Raw genomic sequence first — 25,539 nt, 5'->3', positions numbered from 1 at the left:
GCTCACAATGTCAACATGTGCCATGACAGCAGCTCCTTCTTTACTTTTTATAATAACATGGTTTTTTAATGGGCAGGCATAAAATAATCTTCTTTTTATAACAATCCTGTCATTGGAAGCTTCTGGTATTTATAAAGTTCTCGAAAAAAGCAGCCTTTTACTGAACTTGGTGATGCAGCCAATTCTGTTGGTGGGCAGATTTGACTGTTAAAAAAGTTCTTCCCCAAGGAATCTGAAATCTGTCTTCCCTGAAACTTTTCACCACTTGGACCTGATTCTGCCCTTGGAAACCCTGAGATGAGCTTCTCTAGTAAGAATAAGTGTGTTGTGTGCATGTGTGTTGTGTGTGTGTGTCTGTTATACATCCTATACATGTTTCCTATATATCTTTTCATTGTACCCCACGTTTTCTGTGCTTATAAAGGAAATATTCCCATTTCTGAGTCTGCCAAGATTCACACAGGAGGGAACTGCAGGCAAAGAAACTAACAAAGATTATAACAAGAATTATTTGAAAAATGCATAGACCTTAAGGTGGTTATGTTTTTAAAATGTACCTACTTAAAGTAATTGAAATCAGAATATCAATTGCCTGTCACTTCTGGGAAAATCGTACCTTTGGTTAAGAAACATAATTTCACTAACAGATTGTTCATCATTATGGCTTTTATACAGTTGGAATCCAACACAGTTTCATTGAAAAAAATTATGACACTTGATTTTCTTAAAAGCTGGTGATTTATGAGGACCACTTAGTAGGTATATAGGGAATATTTTATTGGAAATGGAGATGGTGCATGATGACATGTTCTTTTAGGGAGTAGACTCTGGGTGTGTGATATGTATATACTTATGAACAATTATAACTGTAACAGAGGAAAAATCAAACATTGGATAATGTCCTCTTCTCACAGACAGAGAGAAGGGAGGAAAAAAAGGCAAGAAGAGAGGAGGGCAGAGAGAAGGAAGGGAGTAAACTCAGCCCATTTTACACAGTGAAGATTCAAGGGCGCCAGACCTCAACCCCGGGCTTCCCAGCAAAGAACCACAGTGTCTTCCCCCAGGATCGCACGTGCACACAAAGGGAGGACTAGGCAGGGCCCTTGCGGGATTAAACTATCTATAGTTGCTGGTCCTCCAAAGGGGTGTGTGATAAAGGGTCATCCTGGGTACCCAAATTCACGCACTATTGCATCTGCTTGATTCATGCCTAATATCATGTAAACAACTATGAATTCATACAAATTCTGACTATTGTTTTTGGCCACTCTGTGGCTTCCTGAACAAATATTAAAAGGAATTCTCTGAAACCTATCATAACTGTTGGTTTTTCCTCTTGAGTCCTGATGTTTTTAGCTTCTCTAGTCCAGCCCTGAGCAGGGGTCTGTGTTTAATTTAAGACAGTCTCTACGTCCCAGGCCCAAACTGCCTCAGACCGCTCCAGCTCTCCTCTTTCCACCCATTTCACATTGAGAGGCTCTGCAGCTCCTTCCAAAGGCCCAATGGTGCCGGGTCAGACAGGCTCACAAAGACCCTTGGCTTGGGAAGGAGAGAATGCCTTGGCCTTTGTTCAAGGGTTCAACCTGGTTGTGGATCGACCCTGTACCCCATGCTTTCTGAGGGAGAGTCGGGACGTCATGGAAAAAGCGATGGCCTGCGGGTCAGTGACACTGTTCTCTTCTGGCTCGGCAACCACCCAGCCAGCTATATGACCCCAGAAATGTTCTTGAACCCAAATTCCCAGCTCATAAAGCAATTTCATATGCATCACCTCCTTGCCTCTCATAAAAACTCTACAGTTCATCTCACTCAGAATGAATTCATAGCCCTTGCTGTGGCCAACGAGGCCCTACACGATCCTGTCTCTGGCGCCCTTTCAGACCTCATCCTCTCCCATACTCCTTTTCGTGCTTTCTGTTCCTTTCACACTGGCCTCTTGACTGTTCCTCAAATGCGTCAGGAAGATTCCTGCCCCAGGGCCTTTGCGCTTACTGTTTTCTCCCTGTATGCTCTTTCCCCAAATCTCTATACCAGTCACTTTCTTCATGATGATGCCTGCTCAAACATTACCTTTACCAGCCAGATCTTCCTTGTCCACCCTACTGAAGAATAGTTCTTTTCCCTCTACTGCCTGTCCCTTTTCTCTCTGTCCCCTTACTCACTTCATCTTTCTTCATAGCAATCATCACCCTCTGAAACATTGTTTGTTTTTCTGTCTCTGTCATTGTCTTCTTTGCTCACTGCTGTAACCCTGTGATCTAGAACAGTGCCCAACACATAAATGCAAGAATATATTTTATACCTGAGTCAGTGGTGTTGTTTCCTCAGTTATATGTCAGGCAAATGAGAGTTAGAGAGGTTAAGTAAGTTGCCCAAGGACATGGAGCTAGTAACCACAGTGGTGCTCACTCACCTCACTCAAAGTTCGAAGACCAGGGTCTACTTCCAACTTCTCTAGTCGGCTGCATTTACCAGCTGGGTGACTTTGGGAAAATGACTTATCCACTCTGGATTTTGAACTTTATTTAACAATGTAGCATTTTTAATTTGCACAGCTTTCCAATTTATATAATTCATTTAGGTCTAATCTTGTTTGTTCCTACCAGTCACATCACTCTGTGAGTTAGCAGGATGAATATCAATCCTAGTGGTTCAGAGAAGTCAAATGCCTTCCTAACATAACCCAGTTAGGAAGTGGCAGAAGCAAGCCTTCTCACCCAATTCAAGGCCTGAGGTCCGCTCTAGACCTACTCTGTTCCCCGCTTCCTCCCCCCAGAGGATGCTTGTTCGACTTCCTAGTATCAATATGATTATACAAATTCCATGTATTTCAGGGCTTGCCTTTGAAACACTTCCCATCTTCCCAGCTGTCAACTGGTCTCCCCTTCCTCCGAACAGATGGCATATATGGAATTTACACTACTCGATGCTGGTAAACTGTCTTGGGTTCATGTTATTCTAAGTGATATCTTCTAACTAATAAGACATTATTGACAGATAATACATCCCAATATTGTCCACTTTAATGTTTCAAATACCATCTGAATGTCAAATTTGTATCTCTGGCCCAGTGTTCTCTTCTGGGCTGTGGATCCAAATGCTCAAGTGACTTCTCCATGTGGACGTCTTACAAACGCCCTGGTTCACTATGTTCAAAACAGAACTCATGATCTTTCCCCCAACTGCTTCTCCTCCAATCTTCCCATCTTGTAAATAAAATCGCCACCTCCCAGATGTTCCAACAAGATGCCTACGTGTGGTTCTGATCCCTTCCACTAAGTGAACACTGCCTGCTTGAGTTGCATCTACTCCTCCTCCTTGTCCTAGAAGACACTGTCATCACTGACGTGTACCTGCTGCACAGGGCGTCACATCCCCAGTACTCCATTTGGCAGCCAGAGCACTTTAAAGTGCAAATATGAGCAGGTAGTGTCCCTGCTTTTAAAATCTTTTAGTAACTTCCTATTGGTCTAAAGGAAAAGGCCAGGTCCTTAACCAGGCCTCCAAAGCTCTGCGTGATCTTCTCCTTGCCCTTCAGCTTCATCTGGAGCCACAACAATATTGCCCTCAACAATATGTTCCACAGGGCAGGCATTCGTTCTCTTGCTTGGCCTGCTCACCATGTCCCCTGCTCAGTTACACAGTGTTCAGGACTATGGCCCCAAATCAGACTGCCTAGGATCGCCTGGGTCACTCACCACCCTGTGACCTTAGGTACATTACTTATCTCTATCTCAGTTCCTTATCTACAAGATGGAGACAATAAAGGTACATACCTGGTAAGTCTTATGTTGTAAAGACTACAAGCACCTCATGTGGGGCCTCCACAGTACACGTGAGCTCTTCTCAGCCTCCCTCTTCCCTTTTCGCCTCACCAACTTCTACTCATTCTTTCAGTCTTTGTTAAGTGTCAGGGCATCAACAGAGCTTCCCTCAGCTCTCCAGAGGGGGCCAGTTTCTCCTGTTTCACAGTCTCACACCACTCATGGAATAAAGTTATGATATAAATAATTATTTCCACATTTAAAATCTGTCTTCCCCATACACTGTAAGCTCCACAAAGACCGAGATCAAATCTGTTCTGCTCACTTTTGCATCCATAGCTCCTAGCACAGCATCTGGCACATAGCAGGTGCTCAATAAATACTGACTGAATAAGTGATTCAATACAGTATCACTTAGGATCCTTTGCAAATCCCCTCTAGTTTGGTTTTTCCAAAACCCTCCATTTAGGAACTATACTTAGTACACAATTAACTAAATGCATTGCCCCCCACAAACATTGCTGGTGGTTCCCCAATATCCATTCTCAGCCTTTCTCAGGGTGTTAGAGTCTTCTCTTTAGCTAGGTACATGGGGGTGCAGAATAAAAACTCGCTGGCCTCCCTTCCCTTAGGTGTGGTGAGACCTGGCTGACGGGATACAGGGAGAAGTTGTGCACACACTTTATGGATCCCACCTTCAGAGGACAGAGGGTGCCCTGCCCCTCAACATTCCTCCTTCTCCTAAGAGTAGTCTTCATCAAAATACTTTTAATTGCAACTCCTTCCAAGTACTGAACCTCTCCACCACTACAATCAGGAAGGGACCCTATTCAACCTAGGGTTTGGCAACCAACCAGGCCTCTAGGAAAGTCATGAGGGGGCTTGAAACCATCCCCAGCGTCCTCACCCCCTGAGCTTACCCTGACTTCTTTACCCATATGCATGGCTCTGCATTCATAGGTAATTTAGTCAATTTCTTTGAGAATCTACTTATATTTTCTGCTTATAACACATTTAGGGAAAATGAGTGAGCCCATTACCCTCATGACTGCCCCCCCTTGGTCCTCTGCCCTCGCAGTATGGTCTGGCAGTGGGGAATTCTAGGGGAGCCCAAACCTTAACTGAGAGGTGGGGGTGTGGCTCCAGTGACTCAGGCTGGTAGCCCAGCTGTTCTGTAAGGACAGGAAGCATTGTGGACTAGAAGGAGCGAGCCATGGATCAAACCGCAGAAGAAAAGGGATGGGGCCCCGGGAGGTCCCAGGGGTGCTGGATAGTGCTGGGAAGTAGCAAAGTTACAACATGACAGTGAGTATGGGGCACCAGGGGGCAGGGCCTTGACCCTGGGCCATGTTGAAGGAGATGAGCTGGGCTGCTGGGGTTGAGGATTCAGTACTGCAGTAGAAGTAATGGCAGGGAGGGGGGTGAATGAAGAAAGGTGTCAAGAGGAGGTAAGAAACTGAAAGTGAGACCAGTGTGATCACGTAAGTTCTCCCTGAAGATGGGAAGACTCCCATGCAAGCCCAAGATTACAGAGGCTTTGAGTCTAGGATGTCGGGCCGCTTGGTAACAAGTGATTGCCGAGGAGAGCAAGGGCAGCCCTGGCTGCTGCGAGACCTCCTCAGAGACCCCAGTGCTGCCGTCAGCTCCGCAAACAGGAAGACGCGGGGCACTCAGGACTCTCCACTGTCAGCAATAAGGTCAGAGATGACCAAGAGCAAAATTAAGCCTTTTGTCAATAGTTTGCCCAGCACCGCAGATTAGTTGCATCCTCCCTTTTCCAAAGAACAGTTTGATTTTACAAGTTCTTTCGCATAAACAGTCTTGTTAATATGAGTTGGTATGGGGGAGCCTCACAGAGAGAAGGCAGTGTTAATAGGGCCTTATTAACCATTTGCAGACTGATTGGTAGATGGATTTTTGGACTCCAAGGTCAAATTCTAACCATGAGCAGATAGAGAAAATCAGGAAGTCAAGAGTTATGTTCTTACCAATTTAAAGAAAAAAACTTAAGCTAAGGTTAGAGAATAAAAGTTGCAGGTCTCAAACATGTAGGACACTGTAATTCACTGACCAATTCCCAAGACTTGCTCCTCCCTTAAAAGTCAAGGTTTCGTTTGAAATATGGGGAATCCTGGCAATGCCTGTACATGCTCAGAAAATGTTAAACCTTTCCCTGTCAGCCTTTTGGTACCTTGCAAAACCACGCATGTCATCATCACACACAGGGCAATAACATACTGGAATGTAGAAGAATTAGTTTGGGCTCTTCCCTATGGCTTATAATATTCCAAGGTCTTCCTTGGGATAGTCCTTGAAATCGTTAGCCTAAAAAGGCACTTCAGACCCAAAAAAAACTGTAGAAACAGGTCCCTTGAGCTAGGTAGGCTTTCCGGAGGCGATATTGCCCAGGCTCCTGCCTCTGAGCATATCTATCAGCCCAAGCAAAAGACAGGGAGCCACTAACAGCCTTTAGATGGTTATTTCTTAAAGTTAATGAAAATGCTATGAGATGCAGCCAGGCTCTGAGCTAGTAGCCAAAGATAAAGGGTCCGATGGAACACCTGCCCTCAAAGAGATTTCATCTTGAGAGACAGGAATGTAAATTAATGCTTTAAACTGTCAGTTGAAAATCCCCTCCTAAAAGGAATGTACAGGGTGCTACAGAGCTTAGGGGGGGTGAACTGTGGCTCCCAAAATCATGCATCCAGGTCCCAGCCCCCAGAATGTAAGAGTGACTTTATTTGGAAAAAGAGTCTTTGCAGTTAAGGATCTTGAGATGAGATCCTCCTGGATTTAGTGTGGGGACCTAAGTCCAAGAACTAATGTCCTTATAGGAGACACGAGAAGCGAAGACAGAGACACAGGGGAGAAGGCCATGTGAAGACAGAGCCAGGGATGGAGGGCTGTGGCCATGAGCCAAGGAAAGCCTGGAGGCCCCAGAAGCTGAAAGAGATGAGGAAGGGTCCTCTCCCAGAGCCTTCAGAGGGAGGGTGACCCTGCCAAAACCTTTATTTTGAATTTTTGGTTTCCAAAACCATGAGAGCAATCTGTTGTTTTAAGCCACCCAGTTTGTGATCATTTGTTACAGCACTAGAAATAAACACAAGGGCCAACAGCTAAGTCTGCCTGGAGAGTGAGAGATGGCCTCCCAGTGGAGACAATATTAGCCCTAACTTTTCTAGAACAATAAGGAAAAAGTGCTGAACGAATAGGGGAAAGCATATTCCAAGCAAAGGGACTTGCATGCGCAAAGTCACTGAGGCATGTTCAGCAAGATGCACTAGGAACTGCATGCGGTTTGGAAATGCTTGGCAGAGAGTGTTCACATGGGAGAGCTGGAGATGAAGCTGGAGAGGTGGGTCATGTAGGGCCTTGTGGGTAAAGCCAAGAAGCTGGAAAATAATCTCAAACACTCTGGAGAGCATTAGAGGATTTTAAGCAATAGAGTGTCATAATCAGATTTACATTCTGGATGGATCCCTCTGACATGGCTGGAAGGGGGCCCAGCAAGGGGGCCAGGGCCCAGTTAGGAGCTTGCTGAAGGGGTCTGGGCAAGATGCAATGAGAATCTGAACTCAGACAGTGAGGAGAAAGAGATAAACACAAGAGACGTGAGGTAGGTAGACCCAGACTGACAGGGTTCATCAGATTCACACCGAATCTTCACACTCAGTGTGACTTAACAAGAAGAAAATGTGCATTTGTTCTTGTTTTACATTTTTTTTCTGCTATTTTTTGACCCAAGGATATAGATAATAGATAAACATCAATATTTTAAGGTCTCTTTGTGTCTCAAAGTACTTTAAACATTTCCTCCCAGAAAGCAGACAGTCAAGTCATAATTGCCATTTGGGGGAACTTTGGCAGGTGGTGAAGGAGAAAGTGAAATCCCCTCAACCCTGTGTGCAGACATCATAATCAATGTTGTGACAACATGTAAAATAAATAGCCAATAGTGCAGAGAGGGGAGATTTTTGGAGCTTCCTGGAAGAAGAATGGAAGATGACACACGGTTGGGTTGACTCCAGGGAATTTGGAACTCAGGGCTTGTTTACCGAACAGCTGTGACCAAGTCCCCTATGGCATGACTCACCCTGGCAGCCCCACCACCTTCCAGAATTCAAGTTGCCAGACTCCTTTGCTGGATCCAAAATAGGAAAACTCATACCGAATCCTTCCACCATCTACTGTCCATGACATAGGCTAAAAAATCCAGGAAGCGGGGTTTCCCAACTCCACCATTCCCCTCGTGGCTCAACTGGCCCAGGGACACTAATCTCATTTTCTCGGGGACCCACCTCAAGCCCTCCTTCTGTCTGCCATCTCCCACTTCTGCCAAAGAGAGAAGACAGAGGGTGAGATGCTAATGCTGGAAGAAACAAGATCCAGTATCAGGACCTGGCCCTGAGCCTGCTGACTTGGAGCAACCTCCCTGCTCCTCTCAGGCCTGCCAAAGTTCTAGCCCATTCTTTTCACTTTCCCACGTGTGGATTATCTGCCCTTCCACCAGATCACTGTGGAGTAACCTTTGCTCGGCAAAGGCTCAAAAGACACAGAATCACTTTGGCCAGATTCACACTAGTCCCCAATCTCTGCTTATGTGTCCAAGACTCTGAGTCCAAAGAGGATCAAGAGCAAACCACACGTAAGGATTCACTACACTTCCTGCCATCCAAACACAGACTGAACAAGGACAGAGAAGGCAGGGAGGCTGGCTCTGGGAGCTCCAGCCGCAGCTGAAGCCACAGCAGGTTGTACACCATTTGCAAGAAATATCAGCCCATGGCCAGGCCTGAAAAGCTTGGTGCTACTGTCAGCTTCGTTTCCTTCCTGGGCCTCCAGAGAGCTGGAAATAGTCCCTAACACACCATTTATGGGATGAAGGCTAAAAACTACGGCGAGAGGGATTGTGATATGGTGCTGTGATCAATGAGTGGTAATTAGTATCGTCATTCCTTCTGTCCCCTTCCTCCTATCTTCCTTCTTTTTAGTCTTCTCCTCCCCTCTTCCTTATTCTTGTTCCTTTCCAATGAGTTCTACCTACCTTAACCTTGATTAAGAATTCACATCTTTAGAATCCCAAGGATGCCTAGTTTAAAAGCACAGCATGAACTAGTTATCCTACACTATGTAAGATTGGAAAAGCAAGAGTAAGGAAAAGCAGAAAATGCATTCCAAAGTGAAAGAGTACTATTAGATCAGCTGTGGGGCTAATACTCCATTTTCATGATTCATCAAAAGGGTGTGAAGGTGCACCCCAGGTTCCACAGGGAGACAGAGTGACTGCCCACAGAAAGTTCAGTCAAATGAAAAATGGCACTGAAGTAAATAACAGCATATTAAAGTATTTATCAAGTGCTCTTCTGTGAATTAACAATATTTTCCATAGGTCAACACTGTTTGTGTGTACATGTTGTAAAGCTGAAGGAAAAAAATATCAACATCTCAACAGCAAAACATTTCCCTTTCTCGGAAGTCAGAGTGACCCTGCCTGCCCTCTAAATTGCTTCCAGAAGTTTAAGTTATCAAAGGGAGTTTCATACTCTTTTGGTTGATCATTCAACTGACAGAGACACATTTCCTCTCGAAGCTAAAGCTGCAGCTCATGATTAGACCCTCTTATTCTCCTGCCAAAACCTGGCCTTCATTCAACTGGTGAAATATAGATACTGAGGAACCCAAGACCCATCCATTGCTCCAGAATCATTTTCCCACAATAGCAGTGGGGTCAGAAGATGTAGAGGCTCCAGGATTTGATACAAGTAACCCACCCATTCCCAGGATGTGATAAATGGCTCCCTGGCCAGAACCAGACCCCGGAGACTAAGATCAATGACCCACCTATGCTCCAGAACTCTGTTCTCCCTGCCACATATGCAAAAAGAGCAAAGACCTCCCGCTTTCCCAGAAGGGGCACCCAAGCCAAGGGGAGAGTTCTAGGACAAGAATTAAATGACCTGACCCAGCTTTACTCAGAGCGAACGACTGAGCAATAGCAAGAGAGAGTTAGTTACAGTGGAGTTGCCTCTGCGAACCAGTCCCACGTCAAGGCTGAACCTGTGTCGTTCCTGTAGTGCATTAAGGAAACCCACAACCAAATAAAGATCTTGAGCTTCCAGTGAGCTCTGCTAACATAACCCTTCTAAAAGAACTCAAACCCTTCTCCCTCTGAAATAACAAGTACAGTTATGTTCATCACATGTTCACCCATAGGGTAATAATTTTAAAAAATATAATGCCTTCATATGATGAGTTAATCCAAATAACCCAAAATTCAGGGGGGAAAATTATAAGTGTGTTCATTGTATATTAATTACAGGGGTAAGAGTTAAGAAAACTATACTACATGCACATGACCAAACACTACTCAGGTAATGAAATGATGTACATGAATGGTATTTAATAAGATCGGGAGCTCCTTATGTCCTGAGACTAAGAAATTATGATACAAAATTAACTGTACAGTATCATTTTTGTCAACCATGTGATAATATATGTTACAAAGGGGTTTACAATAGTTTTTCTGGGAAATGAAATAATGGATGATATTTTCCCTTTATACTTTGCTTCCCTTTTTAAATTTTCTACACTTAGCACATGTTGCTTTTATATACGTAAAGAAATAAGTTTCCTAATTTAACAAAGCCATGGTTTTCAGGGAAGAAGACATTGAAGAGGATGTGCTGAGCTGCAAGGTGGCCAGACCACCTCAGCTCTCGTGCTGATCGCTGCCCCCAAGCATGAGCACTGAGGAAAGAATGGTTCATAGTGGTCTCTGGCTCCACCCACAGCACTACATTCTAAAGTCTCTGGCTGCGAGCAAACTATTTCATGACTCACGCTAGGCCCCTGGGCTGGTCACTTCTCTTAAAATAATCCAGCTGGCAAACTGCACACAGTGGTGTTGGAAGGATTTATTCATTCATGTTTATAGACAAACTCTCTGAGATTCTTGGATGGGAGTCCCTTCACGCTACGGAGTGGGAATATTCGGCTGAGTACATTTCCAGGGCAAACTTCCTGCCACAAATTCTCTAAACTCAATGCAGATGCCCAAATTCAGAATGAAATTTATGTAAGTTGGCTAGCAGACCATGCACCATTATAATAAAAAGGAATTGGATGTCAAATGCCTACAGCCAACGGAACACCACCACGTGTGGCCTTCCTGGGGAATCATTAGACTGGGCCCACAGGCCCCGTGCTGGGCCAGCTCTGGGCCATTGATGAGCAGGACTGCTTGGCACTGGGCAGGCATTAACCCTTCCAAGGTTGCATATATCTCCACCACAGGGTGTAAATGGTGCCAGGGAAATCAGTACAGGCCCAGAAGCCCTACCCAGCAAAAATAAAATCATGATGCAGAAAATCCAGGATGTGGCGTCAGAATGCTGGGAAGGCATGAGTATTTTTGAAGAAGAACAGCAGCAGCTCCCCCAGATGAGGAACTGGCTTTGGACAATCTATGGGAGAACAATCGCCCACACAGCAAGCTGCTGCCCCTCTGCAGAGGCCAGCACTTGGTTCTGGCTGTGCGGCCGCCAGCCTGGGACAGTGGGAACTATGCAGAGGCCTCGGGCACTCCTCAAGGCCTGGGATGCTGTTTCCCCTGATCCCATCTCCTACCAGTTGGAGGACAAGCCAGTGTTCATACGTCAGAGAAAACGGAATGGCTCAGTTAGCCCAGGAGATATGAAATTGAACTTCAGAGGCTGGCTTGCAGCCACACCTCAGGGATTCCAGCTGAAAGCCTGGAAAACAGAAGTAAGAAAGGCCGCAAGAGTTGGTTTTGGACATCTTCTTTCAAAAAAGTTTGATTTACAGGTTACAGTTTACAGATCATTGATTTACAGATTACAGGTGCAGAAGGCTAGTTAAGTCATGACTCGCCTCCCTCAGGGCATCCCCCTGCTTCAGTCCCCTAGACTTGAAGGTGGTGCAAAAAATTAATATCCTCTGCTCCTCTCTCTCATGAAGGGACCTATTTCCTTCTACCTCTAGGGTTGGCACCTCACGGACCCCATTCCAGTGGATAGTTCACCTTGAGCTCCAGCTCCAGCCTGCTTAGGGTAGCAGGATGCCATTCTCATAGCACATAGTAGCCTAGTAATATTAAATACAACTATTGCTCTTAGATATTCAAAAAATAGAAGTAGGGATTATTGTATTCTTTCACATATTATGGATTTAGTTGGCTATTAACTGAACCCAACTCAAACATGGTGGCATATAATAGTTTGCTGTTTAGAGGTACCAACTCAAAAGAGGTATGTAAGCCAAGTGGAGACTGGTATCAGTTTTGCTGTAGACTTTATGCACAATTATTCATGAAAATTTCACATGAGCTGCCCCATCTGAAAGAAGAGGGGGCCACATAGACATGCTTCTCCCAGGAAGATTGGGGGAATAAATAAGGTAACCACTGAAAGCATGGGGCGTCCCGGGCAGGGGCACAAGATCAGTATGGATTCAGATTGTTATTTCTAGCAAACAGAAGGATGACATTTGGTTTTATTGAACAGATAAACGGCAATAACCTGGGAGAGAGAGAACATGGCATGCTCCAGTTTCTGAAAGGTATTCCTCAAAAATGTAAGGAAACCTCCCTCACTGAAACAGAGAAGAAACGAAGGTGTGGCAAGCCTATGTAAGGGGGACACAGAGAATGGGTGTATTTAGGATGCAGGCTTCCTCAGCGACCCCAGGACCAAGCCAGGGGGTCTAAAGTCCTGCTGCCTCTAACCAGAGGAACAAAAGCACAGGAACAGCCCTGCCATCCTCTAGGACAGCGGCAAGCGAGCGTGCCAAGCGTGCTCCCCCTCATAGCGCGTTCCCCTCTCCAGGGAATCTCCATCCAAATCCCTCAGCAGTTCACAGTCTGCTTAAGGGGTGATAAACCCAACAGAGTTATGGAGTGGAAAGAACTGTGAAATTAGCGGTGGAAGGCACGTGCCTGTGTCAGGTAAAGGGTTATGACCAGTACTGGCCCTTGTCCTGTTGCTTCTCAGACCTGCCTGCCCTTTGCTCTGATATACAATGTAGGAGGAGTGGTCCCTGCATCACATCTCCCAGACTCCCCCCTCAGGCTAGATTCGGCCAATGGGAGGGTCAGCAGGTGGATGGAAAAGACACTGCAGATTATTCTTCCCCACCCAGCTGCTTCATGAAGTAGCCACAACTCCCCCTGACTCCCAGGTCCTTCTGGCTGCCCTTCCCTCAGTGGCCCCATCTCCCACCATGGCTCCAGTTCCCAGGGGGCCTGGCCCTGGGCTCTGGGAACACCACCTCCTACCTCAGTGCCCCAGCCTCCTGCTGCTGCTGATCTCTGGGTGCCTCATGATCTCTGTTTAGCTTGTCAGCTATTCTGACACCTTTCTAACTAACTTCCTCTGTATTAAATTCTCTCTACTTATCCCTGGGCTCCTGGTTCTCTGACTGGATCTTGGCTGATGCACGTTAGGATTGAGGACCCTTATACCATTGGTGCAAACCCCCCAATCTCCGTATTGTAAGGGGTCCAGCTGCCAGCTGCCAGCATCTGTACCTCTGTGCCTGAGGCCTTTTTTGGTAACCTGAGCCTCTTCTGCTCATATGCATGTTCAAGGCAGGCCACAAGTGCAGGAAAATTCACACACACACACACACACACACACACACACAGGGCCTCCCTCAACATGAAGGATATAAGCTAGTGTACACCCAGCTCTCTCAGCCCTCAGGCAGTAAAACTGTAAAGCGCCTGTACCAGATCAGCTCCCAGAATTCCCCAGAGAAACACAGCTCCAGTTGTCCACAGCAGCAGCTTGACTGACAACACGCTTCCCTTCTCTGTCTCTTTCCCACGCTACTGGGGTTTCTACCTCCCAGATAAATTTTGCACTTGAATCCTTGGCTCAAAGTCTGCGTCTGGGGAAACCTAGACTAAATACATTAAAAGTAAAGTAAGGACCTTTTTTTCTTTTCCTCCAAGGTCATTACTCTTTGTGGAAGTTAGGAAAGTAGTGTCCAGGAAGAGCACAGGGCCCCCTCAGCCATAGCGCTGCAGCTGGCGAGCATGGACGCATGCACCAGCGGGGCAAGGCGTGGCTGGGCAGGTGGTGGCAGGCGGGGAGGTTCCTGCAGCCTCTGCCGGCCTGGGGAATGACTCTTAGAAGGGCACAGTCTCGAGGCCTCTATCTTCTCCGACCATGAAAGAGCAATCCCACCCGTTTTCTTTCCAAGTACCTTCTGACCATCATGGCAGAGAATCACAGGAAGCCAGAACACCTTTGACCCCAAAGAATCTTCTAAAACAACATTCTTGATTATCTGGCACATGAAGGGGAAGAGAGCAAAGGAACCTGAAGGGCTTGGGTGTGCTTCCAGTGAATTCTAGGCAAGTGAAATAATGACCTTGGCCCAGACAGCAAAAGACAAATTTAATTTACATGCTTCAGGCCAACTATGGAAAAATCATTTAGACAGAAAAAAGAGAAGTCCAAACTGCAAGTCTATAGCAGCACACATCACACATACCCATGGTATGTGCCGGCCTCTGTTAGTGACTCTGCTGTCCCGACATTCCCCATCCGTGCACAGCCTGGTGTTTCCATGAGGCTCTGGTCTGAAATACCATCCCGAATTTGCCCAGCCTCAACTCCGAGGCTGGGTCCGCTGATTCTCCTCCCCCATGGCTGTGGCTGTCTGGTCTCTCTCAGCTTCTCCTCCATAACCCAGGCTTCAGGACTCTCCTTATTTGTAACTTCTTATTTTAGACCCACGCCAGTAGAAATGTACACAGTGAGCACAGGAGAAGGCCTCATGCTAGCCAAAGGTTCTGTGCTGAGAAGGGCCTGTCAGCTGAGGCAGGCCAGAGCCCCTGTCTGATGGCCCGGGCCACCCGAGGAGGCTCTTGGTGGGATGAATGACTCACGTGTCCCACAAAGGAGATGTTTATGGACACATTCTCTGCTTCCCTGGCATCCTTCTCCATGAAGCCCAAGCCACCCTGGAGAGTGTAAGTATAGCAAAGTCTTCTGGGTAAGAAGCCATCGAGTTTATTTTTAAATCCCAAGGATTTAAAAGCATGTCTATAATCAGGAACTCTCAGTTCCATCCTAACACATACACACACACATGCAAAGAGAGAGAGAGAGGGAGAGAGAAAGACAGAAACAGAGAGAGAAGGAGAGAGAGAAAGGGAGGGAGAGAGAGGAAGACAACAGAGACAAAGGCAGGGGCAGAGAACAACCACCCTGAGGCGCACCAGCCCTGAAGCCTAAGGGGTCAGTGGGGGGCCCGAGAGCAAGGGCAGAGAAGCCAGCCCGCCTGGCACTCCCCAAGCACTTTGCCACAGACGTGGCCACCCCCCGAAAACATTCCTGCAACTTCAAAACTCACTATTAATCTTTGTAAAACTTTTCTGCTCTTGGCTGTCTGCTCTACTCTTACATCTCTATAGAACTTAGGAATTCTCTGTCCAGTGGTTCCCAAAGTCTCAGTTTGCAGTACCCTTAACATCTCAGTAATTTCTACACAATGGGGCTAAGCTAAAAGAGCTATTTAACAGTTCTATTTCTTACACAGTTAAGTCCAAATAATAAGTACTGATGTCCTAATAACTTAGTAGTCATTTGGGGGAAAAAATGCAAATAAATTGAAAAAAAGGTATATATCATTCTTAGTCATACTTACTTACTAAAAGGATGTGTTCACCTGTCGGACACTATCCAACTTCTCAGACTTCTCAGATGGGATGTGACCACTATCACCGTCTGCTCCATGGTGGCTGTGTGCAGAACTGGTACTGCAGCCACAGAGATCAGCCTCACTAAGATGTGATGATGCTGAACAGTATGTCGTGCAATTTTCAACATCGACACTGGTGAGGTAGTAGTTTGTGTGGTATTTGACAGATGTTTAAAATGTTTAAAAATTCCACAAAACTTCTGAGTTCACTGAGGCACCCTGGGGTGCCTCGGGGCATAGTTTGGGAAACAGTCTTCCTGCCTTAAGAAATGTTCTCAACATAATGAAATTGTTTACCTATGACTTTCTCCTGTGTGTGTGTGTGTGTGTGTGTGTGTGTGTGTGTGTGTGTGTGTGTAAATAAATCCACAACCAAAACAAATAAATGAATAAAGTTCATACATGAACAAAAGTACATAAGAAAGGATGTGGCAGGATCCAAACCAAACTGAAAGCTGCGGCGACCTCCATTGGGGAGGTGAGGTGCAGGGAGCCTTTCATTTTATCTGTGATGTGGGACTTTTCTTGAAGATAATGTTTCCACGTGGCTCTGTTGTGACATGGGTAGCACACTGGACTTGTAAAACAATTGTCAACAAAAAAAAGCTCACAATTTTAATGTAGCCATTCCCAAAAACGTTACCTACAACACTACTTCAGACAGTGCTGAATTCTGTGCCAGCTCCGGGGAAGGCGCTGATCTCGCAAAGCCGTCTGCCGGCTCCGTGGGCACACGGACAGGTGAGCACGCACTGCCTGGCGCCTCACAGCTTCCCTCAAGGGAACCCCCTTCGACAGGGGCTCTCAGGGGCGGTAGTCAGAACTGCCTGCAGGCTTTTCCACCCTGACCCCTCCCGCCGCCTTCCCAGAGCCTCACTGCTCACTCCTCACCACCTGACGCTGTGGGAGGGAGGCAATGAAGCTGGCCCTTTGGTGTCTGCAGCTGTTGCCTGGAGGCCGCTGGCAAGGACCACATTTCCCAGCCTGCCTTTCATCTAGGTGGAGCCGCGAGGCTGGATTTCACCAATGAGGGAAAGGGAGGCAGAACTTTGCGCTTCCAAACTTGTCCTGAACTACTGCTAAGAAGACATCCCTATCGTATTGTCAAACAGGACTGTCCCCCAAGCCCCTTGCTGCATCCATTTCTCTGCTCCTTTGCCCTCTTTCCCTTGATGAGAATGTCCTGGTGAGGGAATTGGGGGTTGGGGGGGTGCAGGGACCAGAGGTGAGAAATGGAAGCTGTTCACCACCCTCAACCCTAAGTGATGGCAGAAAAGTGAGCCTGAGAGAGACAGAGAGAGAGGGGAGCCAGAGCTGAAAACAATGAATAAAAAACTCCATTGAAACAACATCTAAAAATAAATACATAAATAGACAACTATAAAATAAAATGGTAAACGGACATAAAATTGTCAGGGGCAGCCTTCAGTAACAATTCTACTTTTTAAGTTGTGTTCCACCAAGAGAACTGCACTGTACGGTGACCTGTTTCATTGTTCTTATGACCAAATATAAGGAAGTCCTGGGAGGCAGGGACTGCTGGCCTGCAGCACAGGACTTCAGAGCTGACCACCCTCTGCCTGCGGGGCCAGCTCCCTGCGCCGCCCTCAGCGCAAGTCAGAGCCCACCGCTTTCCTGCAGCCACTCCTCACATCATGCAGGAGGTAGGAGAGAAGGAAGACCCAGGAGGGCCCCAATCAGAACTCAGTGTTCAGTTTGCATGGGTTCTGGGTGCAAATCCACAGAACACCAGCTCACAAGGAGGACCAGACACTGTAAGCACCGAGGTGACTACGAGGCTTTCCGAAATGGACCCAGGCTCAAGCCGCACCCCAGCTCCTCATCATGTGGATCTTAAGTCCCTTTCTGTCCCCAGTGCTTCTGTGGCCAGTGAGGAACCTGCTAATCACTAAGAAGAGTCTGAGAGAATCACCTAGATTCATCAGGTTATTCTGGTCACTCAGTGCCTCCAAAAGAAGGCCTGGAGGGAACTTCAGTCTTCCATAGTACATTCTGCTGAGGCACCCAGGGCCCCTGTGGAAGGCCAGGGCTTCTCCCCTTCGTACAGAGAGCCTCCCTCCCCAGCCCCCCCCCCCCCGCTCCCCCTGCTCTGACAGTCCTGAGCCTCCTATTGCTGTTGTCCTAGCCTCCTGTCAAAGGCCCCACAATTATGCATAATTTATTCCACATGTTTGTTTGTTGCGCCTGCCAGAGGCATCTGTCCTAAATGTTTCAATACTTTAACTTTAGATGAATTTTCTTTTGAAATAATTGTCCCCAGGGTGGTGCACTGAACAGTAAATTAACACCAATCTATCCACGGGCCTCCTCTTGGCACATGTTTTAGCTTCAATGCTCCCCATAAAACATTCATTACACGCTGCATCGCAAGCAGCGCCAGGAGGGGGTGGGAGAACAGGTGCCTGCACCACACTGGATAATGTCGGCTGACAACAAGGCCCGCAAGGTAAACTCCTGGGACTGGTTAAAGAGGATTTTGTTTTAGAGTCCTTTGAGTGACTTGGTTTATAGGTGAAGACTCTTTTAAGACCCGCGTTTGCCATTTCCTCCAGCTTGCTACAGGCTCCTTGACACAAAATCACATTTTCCCCTCCTCTTTGAAGCCTTCAGTTATCTGACCTCACCCCAATCACACATGCTGTCTCACATGTGCTCACACCACAGGTGCACACTCCCTCACTCATACAAACATGCTCAACCACTGTGGTCTGAACCCCTGAATATTCGTGTGTTCAATATGTCAGTGGTGAGGCCTTCCTGTGCATTTGCTCAGTTTTTATTTCTGTGCCACAGTAGCCTCTCAACTCCCCGAAGCAAGGACCTGGCTTAGGTGGTCCGTGGCTAGTGGGTCCTAAAGTTATGCTGACTTATTGGCTGGACTCTTGGCCTGGTCCTTTGCCACTGTGCTCAGATCTGTTCTCTGCCATTCCCTCCCTCCACTTGGTGTTGCAGGGCACAGACCACTGAAAGCAGTATTTCCCAGAAAACTTATCAACTGACTTTTGCTTAAATTCGGCCAATGGGAGGCACTGGTGGGGAGACTGGAGGGCAGGAGGGGGAAACCCAGAGTCTCTCTCCTGCAGTCTCTCTGTCAGCCTCACATGGCATCTCCGGGAGTGGCCACGGGAACAGCACCATTACACAGCCCTGCCTCTTGGGCTCTGGTAATACCACCTCGCTCCGTGCCTTCCATTCCTGAGAGAGGTAGGAACTCCCTGCTGGTGCTAATCTCTCAGCTGCCTCACCATCCCCTGTGTGACTCAACTTCCCCAATCCTAACACCTTTATGATTAAATCTCGTATTATTTTCCCTCCATTGAACTATGTGGTATGAGCTCCATTTTCCAACTATTCCCCCTACTAATACAAAATTTACTGAAAGACAAGGAAATGTGATCTGGAATTAGAAGCGGCTGAGTGAAAGGTCAGCGGGATGAGAGGCAGGGCTCAGTGCTGCCCCCCAGCCCTGCCATCTGCAGCACCTCACCATCTGTAATCAACTTAGAGCTTTATCCTCATGTACGCACAGAGAAATCTTACCTAAGAGGGAAACTTGAGATGACCTCCAAATCTGTCCAGGATGAACTATTCCAGAAAGGATTCAAACCAATCCAGGAAGAAAAAACAATGAGCCTATTCCTTTAGTAAAAGTTCCAGACCTGATATTCTTCCTTGGAAACCCAGTACCTATCTGTGTTTGCATTCCTGAATTCTCGTTACTGTCTGTTGGACCTTTTGCTATAAACTGAGCTAATTCTACTCCCTATTGTCCTCAGTGGAAACAGAGCATCACTCCACCAAAATTTACACAAAACTGCTAAAGAAGTAGGGTAGCAAGTTATCTTGTACCCACCTTTCTAATGAATACACAGTCCTTCCTGCATTTTGTGGAAGAAAAGAAGAACTAAGCATGACATGTTAGGAGCATCTGAGGATCTGTTGGGAAAAAAACATTTGAGAGATGGAGGAGCACAGCAGTCAAGAGCCTCACCCTTGGTCAGACCACCTGGCTCACTCTCTGGCTCTGCCACACATTGGCATTGGGCAGGTTGCTTATTTCTCTAAGCCTCAGTTTCCTCATGGATAAGTTAGGCATAATAATGGTTTTGAAACTTAACTGAAATGAAACTTGGAAAGCCTTGCACTTGACAAGTGAGCACTCCATAAATACTACTTATAGTTTTATCATTACCATCCTTAATGAGCCCACACCCTTGAAAATCAGGAGAGTAGATACAAGAATAGCCAAATTAACACCATCAAGAGGCAGTCAATCCTTTGAAGTTACGGGCTAATGACCAACATCATCTCTCACATTAGCAAAGAAAATCACCTGACTCCCAGAACTGCAGAGGCTGTAAGCCACTCTCCCCATGTGACAGCTAAGGCAGAGGACATGCAGAGAAGGGCTCAGCTACCCGGTGAGAACACCCTGGGCCTGCCAGCCTCTGGGCCTTACCACACTGCCCCTTCCCAGCGTGGACGTGCAGTTACCACTGTATTACAGTACAGACATTCTATTTCAGATCAGCATCATGTTGAGGTGATGTGACTTGTCCTCTGGGAAGCCTTATGAAGAGAGTTAAAAAGGAATGGGCCAGAGCTAACATCATATTTAATGATGAAAGATTAATTTTTTTTCTCCTAAGATCAAAAACAAGACAAGGAAGTCCTTTCTGATCACTTCTATTCAACATTGTACAAGAAATTCTAGTCAGGGCAATTGTGGTGGGGTGGGAAGGCTAAAATGCATCCAGATCAGGAAAGAAAAGGTAAAATTATCTCTATTTATATATGACATAATCTCATAAATAGAAAACCTGAAGGAGTCCACTAAAAACTATTAGAATTAACACGAGTTCAGCAAAGTTGTGGCATACAAAATCAATTATATTTCTATACGCTAGCAATGAGCAATTCAAAACTGAAAGAAAACAAATTTGCAATAACATTAAAAAGAATAAAATGATTATACACAAACTTTAAAAAGATGTGCAAGACTTGTACACTGAAAGTACAAAATGTTAAGACAAATTAAAGAAAATCTAAATAAATGGAAAGCTATACCATGTTCACAGATTAGAAGACTTCATATTGTTAAGATGATAATATCTCCTGAATTAATCTACAAATTCAACTCAGTTCCTATCAGAAACCCCAGTTTGTGTTTTTTGCAGAAATTCACAAGCTGGTGATAAAATTCACTGGGAAATGCAAGGCACCCAGAATTACCAAAATAATTTTGAAAAAGAAGCACAAAGTCGGAGTCACATTCTCAATTTCAAAACTTACTACAGAGAAGTAGCAATCAAGACAATGCAATCATGGCATAGGACAGACATACAGGTTAATGGAATAGTATTGAGTGGCTAGCAATGAACTCTTACATTTTTGGTAAACTGATTTTTGGATGAGGTTGTCAGGATAATTCAATGGGGAAAATAGCCTTTTCAATAAACAGTGCTGGGATAACTGAATATCCACATACAAAAAAAGAAAGAAAGAATGTGGGCACCTTACTTCCATCATACACAAAGATTAACTAAAAATCTATCACAGACCTAAATATAAGAGCTAACACTACAAAACTCTTCAAGGAAAACCTGGGAGTATAGCTCTATGATGTTGGACTGGGCAATGTTTTCTTAGAAATAAAACACAAAAGCATACCTGAAAAAAGGAAAAACTGAACTACCTCAAAAAACTTTTGTGGTTCAAGTTGCCATCCATAGTAAAAAGAATTCAGAGAATGGGAGAAATATTTGTAAATCCTTTTATCTAATCAGGGACTCGCATCCAGATTATGTCAATAACTCTTACAACACAATTTTAAAAAGACAATTACCCAATTTTTTAAATGGGCACAGGATTTGAAGGGACGTATTTCCAAAGAAGACATACAAATGGCAACAAGCACATGAAAAGATGTTCCACATCATCAGTCAGTAGGGAAATGCTCATGAACCCACAATGATATATCATTTCACACAACTAGGATGGATTTAATAAAAATGGCATATAACAAGTGTTGGTGAGGATGTGGAGAAAATGGGAGCCCTCATACATTACTGCTGAGAATGTAAAATGGTGCAGTCACTTTGAAAACAGTATGGCAGTTCTTCAAAATGTTAAGTATAGAGTTACCATATGACCCAGTAATTCCACTCCTACATATATATCTAAGAGACATAAAAACATTAACATCCACACAAAAACTTATAAACAAATATTCATAGCTGCACTATTCATAATAGCCAAAAAATAAAGCCACCAAAATATCCATCATCTGATGAATATATATATATATAAAATGAGGTATATCCAAAATATGGAATATTATTGGGCAATAAAAAAGAAGGAAGAACTGATACAGCTACAACATGGATGGATCATGAAAATATTCTGCTAAGCAAAACACACTAAATATCAATTTTGCATGATTCCATTTACATGAAAGTCCAGAATAGGCAAATCTATAGAATGAGAAAATAGATTAGTTGTTTCCCAGGTCTTGGTAACTATTGGGCATGGTGTTTTTTTTTGGGTGAGATAGAAATATCTTAAACTTAGATTGTGGGGATGGCTGCACAAATCTGTGAATATACTAAAAACCATTTACTTGTACATTTTAAATGGTGAATTTGATGGTCTGAGAATTAAATCTCAATAAAGATGTTTCTTAAAATGGACTTGATAAAAAAAAAAAAAGCAATGGGCCTTGGGGATCAGCAGAATTGAGTCCATTTACCAGCAACCCCACAACAAACTATGTGGTCTTTGGCAAGTTCCTGTACCTCTCCAGGCCTCAGTAAATGGGAGCTTTTAATCACTCACAAGGAAGGAAAGTAAAGGGAGGTGGGGATCAGCATTCTCAGGGTTACAAGGGAGGCCGAGACAAGGTGATCCTCCGGGAGGAAAGAAGCATATCCAAGACCACCAGCTAGAATTTGATCCTCAGTCCCTGTCTAGGCCCCAAAGGAAGGTGCCCTTCATAAATACTGCACACACACAGGTACCTCCAGAGCCATGGTATGCAGTAGTACTGACCTTAACTCTTGCCATACGCAAAAACAACACCCCTCCTATTAGACAGCAACACGTGCTCTGCCCTTCATCTCCCATCTTCACCTAGATTTACAGCAAGAACAGAAGTATTTACAATATTAACAGAACTGAAGGAACACAACAAGGGTGCTGACAGTCAAATCCCGGGCCCTTTTATTCATACACTGCTCATTTGGGAAGGTCATTTTCCCTACCCAGTGCCCGTAAACATTAGATGCTTTGAGCTTTGCTTTCTCCACAGTGTAATGGAAATAGATGTTGAATGCTAAAACATAAACATATGTATCATTCATAATGCATTCAGATGTTTTTCAATTATTCATGGTTCCTGAAAGTTATTTGACCTATCATGCATATATATCCAAGCAATGTTTATATTAGAACCACAGCCTCAATGTACGCAATTCCAGCTCCTTGGCATTCCCGTCTATGGAATTAAAATTAAATGAGTCAATAAAAGTTACATGTGATTTCCATAAAATTATCCATTGTATATTGCTCTGGGGTGGAGAAAGAAGGTTGCATGGAGTTGCTGAAGCTGACAGAACACAGAAAGCTTGCTTTCTGGTCAGGGTGGCGGTGATGATTAGTCTTTCCTGAGAATGAATTCATTATTTCCCCAAATAATTGACAGTCTCAGACTGACTTTTCATCTAGGAAAAAAAATAAATAACTCAGAGGGCCTCCCTCTTTCTCTTCTATTTAAGTTCTATTTTCTTTTATTTTTTTAAAAAAAAGGTCTTGTATTCTGTGCTCAAATACACCACATTCTTCTGTTTTGGTGCTTGAATAAATTTGCATGTTAACATGAATGGTTCCAACTTAAAGAATGTAAAATTAAATGAAATTTGAATTCAAATCTGACTGGAGAAAAGACACATGTAAAAACAACAGATTTTCAATCTTGTTGAATTTTTGCAGGAACCAGATTAGGAAAGATACACACACATACTCTTGATTACATCGAAGGGTGGCACTCAGAGGAGACAGGCATGACCAAAAAGAAGGCCTCCCTACAGCACCCCCACCTCGCACACATTAGGAGTATTTACAATTCACAGCACAGATTCTGAAGCTCTGTTTCAATGCCTGAAGGCCACCATAAAAATCAGAAATATGACTCAGTAGACATGTTGTCCATCACATTGCTACTTGTGGAAGCCCACCAAGATAAAATGAACTGTAAGGAACCTTGCATGAGTAGCTCAAGGAAATACAGGCATGATTTTGCCTCTGCCACCCTAAGAGCCATTTCTTGCTTTATCTTTTGACATCTCTGTTGCACTTGAAAGGCTGCATCAGGTAATGGTTAGATGCACAGACCGTCAGATACGAACTGACCTGGGTTGGAATCCCAGATCCACCTACCATTTACTGGCCGGCTGACCTATGGCAAACAACGTCACCTATGGACACAACTTCTTTCATTTATTTTAATTTACATGCCCATAGTGCCAGCCTCATAAATTTACCGTGAGAATAAAATAATGGAATGCACTTAGCACAGTGTCTAGCCCAGAGAAAGTGTTTGGTAAGGGTCAGCTGCCATCGTGCTGGTTGATATGATGGTAGTTATTGTTATTTGATATTTAGGTGATGGAGTCTGGGGGAACAAGGCCTGAAACTGTTTCTTTCATCTCCAACCTGCTCTGCATTTTGTCCAGACACTATCACCTGGGAAAGAGAGGTAAATCAAGTCAGGACAAAAGCCTTCTGCCCAAGAGCTCTGACTACAAACGACGAGAGATGTCACGCAGTCATTGCATTCTGTCCCCTCCCCGTGAGCCCTTCCTCATGACCAAGTCTCCATCCACAAGGCCATTCCAAATGAAACAACAGGATCTGAAGAAATAAAGAGGGCACCAAGCAACAGGCGCCAGCATCTCACCTCTTCCTCATTCTCCATCACACTGGCTCCCAATTTCTGGACGACCGACTTGTCGCTCTCCTTTAGCAGTTTCTCTCGGACTTTGGTCTCATACTCAGGCCGGGAGTGTTCCTGAAACCCAGGAGTCAAAAGAGTGGTTAGTAAATGGGCAGAAGAGTGACATTGGCCTGGGGGTCATAACCAGACACCACAAGTACACTAAAGTCAGGACTTGGGGTCAGATGCTATTGGACATGAACCGCCACACCACACACACAGTCACAAGAAGTCTAGACCAGGAACACTATGTGGGGGGAGAGAGAGGAGACACACAGTGGTTACCACACTGAAAACCAAACCTGGGCATGTTCCTGGAGATGGCACCAGTGTTGAGAAAGGAGAGAGGAAAGGTTAACTGGGTAGGTGATACAAAGAGAAGCCACATGCTTTGCAAAGCAGTTCGACAAAAGGCAGAGGGATGCAACTCGTCATCCCCCCAATCATTCTCATACCTCAGACTTTAAGTTTCAGGGAGCCAAATCCCAGCTGGAGAACCAGATGTGTCCCACAGCTGGGAGTTCAGGGCAATGACAAAACTTCTTGCCTGCTCCATTATTCTGCAAGCTAATATGGCAGCCAAAAAACATCAAAGTTAACAGTGGCCATAGGGAATCTTAAAACTCACTTGCCTGGGCCTGTTTCCTGTACAGACTAGGTGAGTAACTCATTGGCAAGTACACCAGTGCTCAAGAGACCTCACCGAGCCATTCAGCAGTGCAGACCTGAATGGTGAGTCACCAGGCATGGGAAAGAGCACCCACCGAATCAGGAAGACCGTGGTCAAACCAGTGCAGATGCTGCAGCAGGAAGATGCACAACTGATTTCAAAGAGAACTTAACAGTGTACACCTGGCCTCACTGGCAGGTCTCCCCTGCAGTGTCCAAGGACCAATATCTACAGGTGTGAGGACTTCATGTTCCTGCATCATTTACCAATAATCCTAGGCAGGCATTCAGGTGCTGGCTCACAGTGGACCCAGAGAACACACGTTTCCTTATCACTGCTTATGCATCAAGAGATTCCACAGCCAACAA

At 45.2% G+C, this 25,539-nt stretch overlaps 1 protein-coding gene across 2 annotated transcripts in view; it reads right to left on the bottom strand.

Moving 5' to 3' along the window:
* ANO2 (anoctamin 2) overlaps positions 1 to 25,539 on the bottom strand; it is a 290,583-nt gene that overhangs the window by 112,489 nt on the left and 152,555 nt on the right. For both annotated transcript variants that reach the window (XM_073222870.1, XM_073222869.1), the window contains exon 12: positions 24,466 to 24,576. In XM_073222870.1, coding sequence (XP_073078971.1) covers positions 24,466 to 24,576 — 111 coding nt within the window. The remainder of the gene's footprint in view (positions 1 to 24,465; positions 24,577 to 25,539) is intronic.

This window comes from Manis javanica, chromosome 15 (assembly GCF_040802235.1).
Source record: "Manis javanica isolate MJ-LG chromosome 15, MJ_LKY, whole genome shotgun sequence".
Classification (NCBI taxonomy): Eukaryota; Metazoa; Chordata; class Mammalia; order Pholidota; family Manidae; genus Manis; species Manis javanica.
This window is presented reverse-complemented; position numbering and strand designations above follow the sequence as displayed.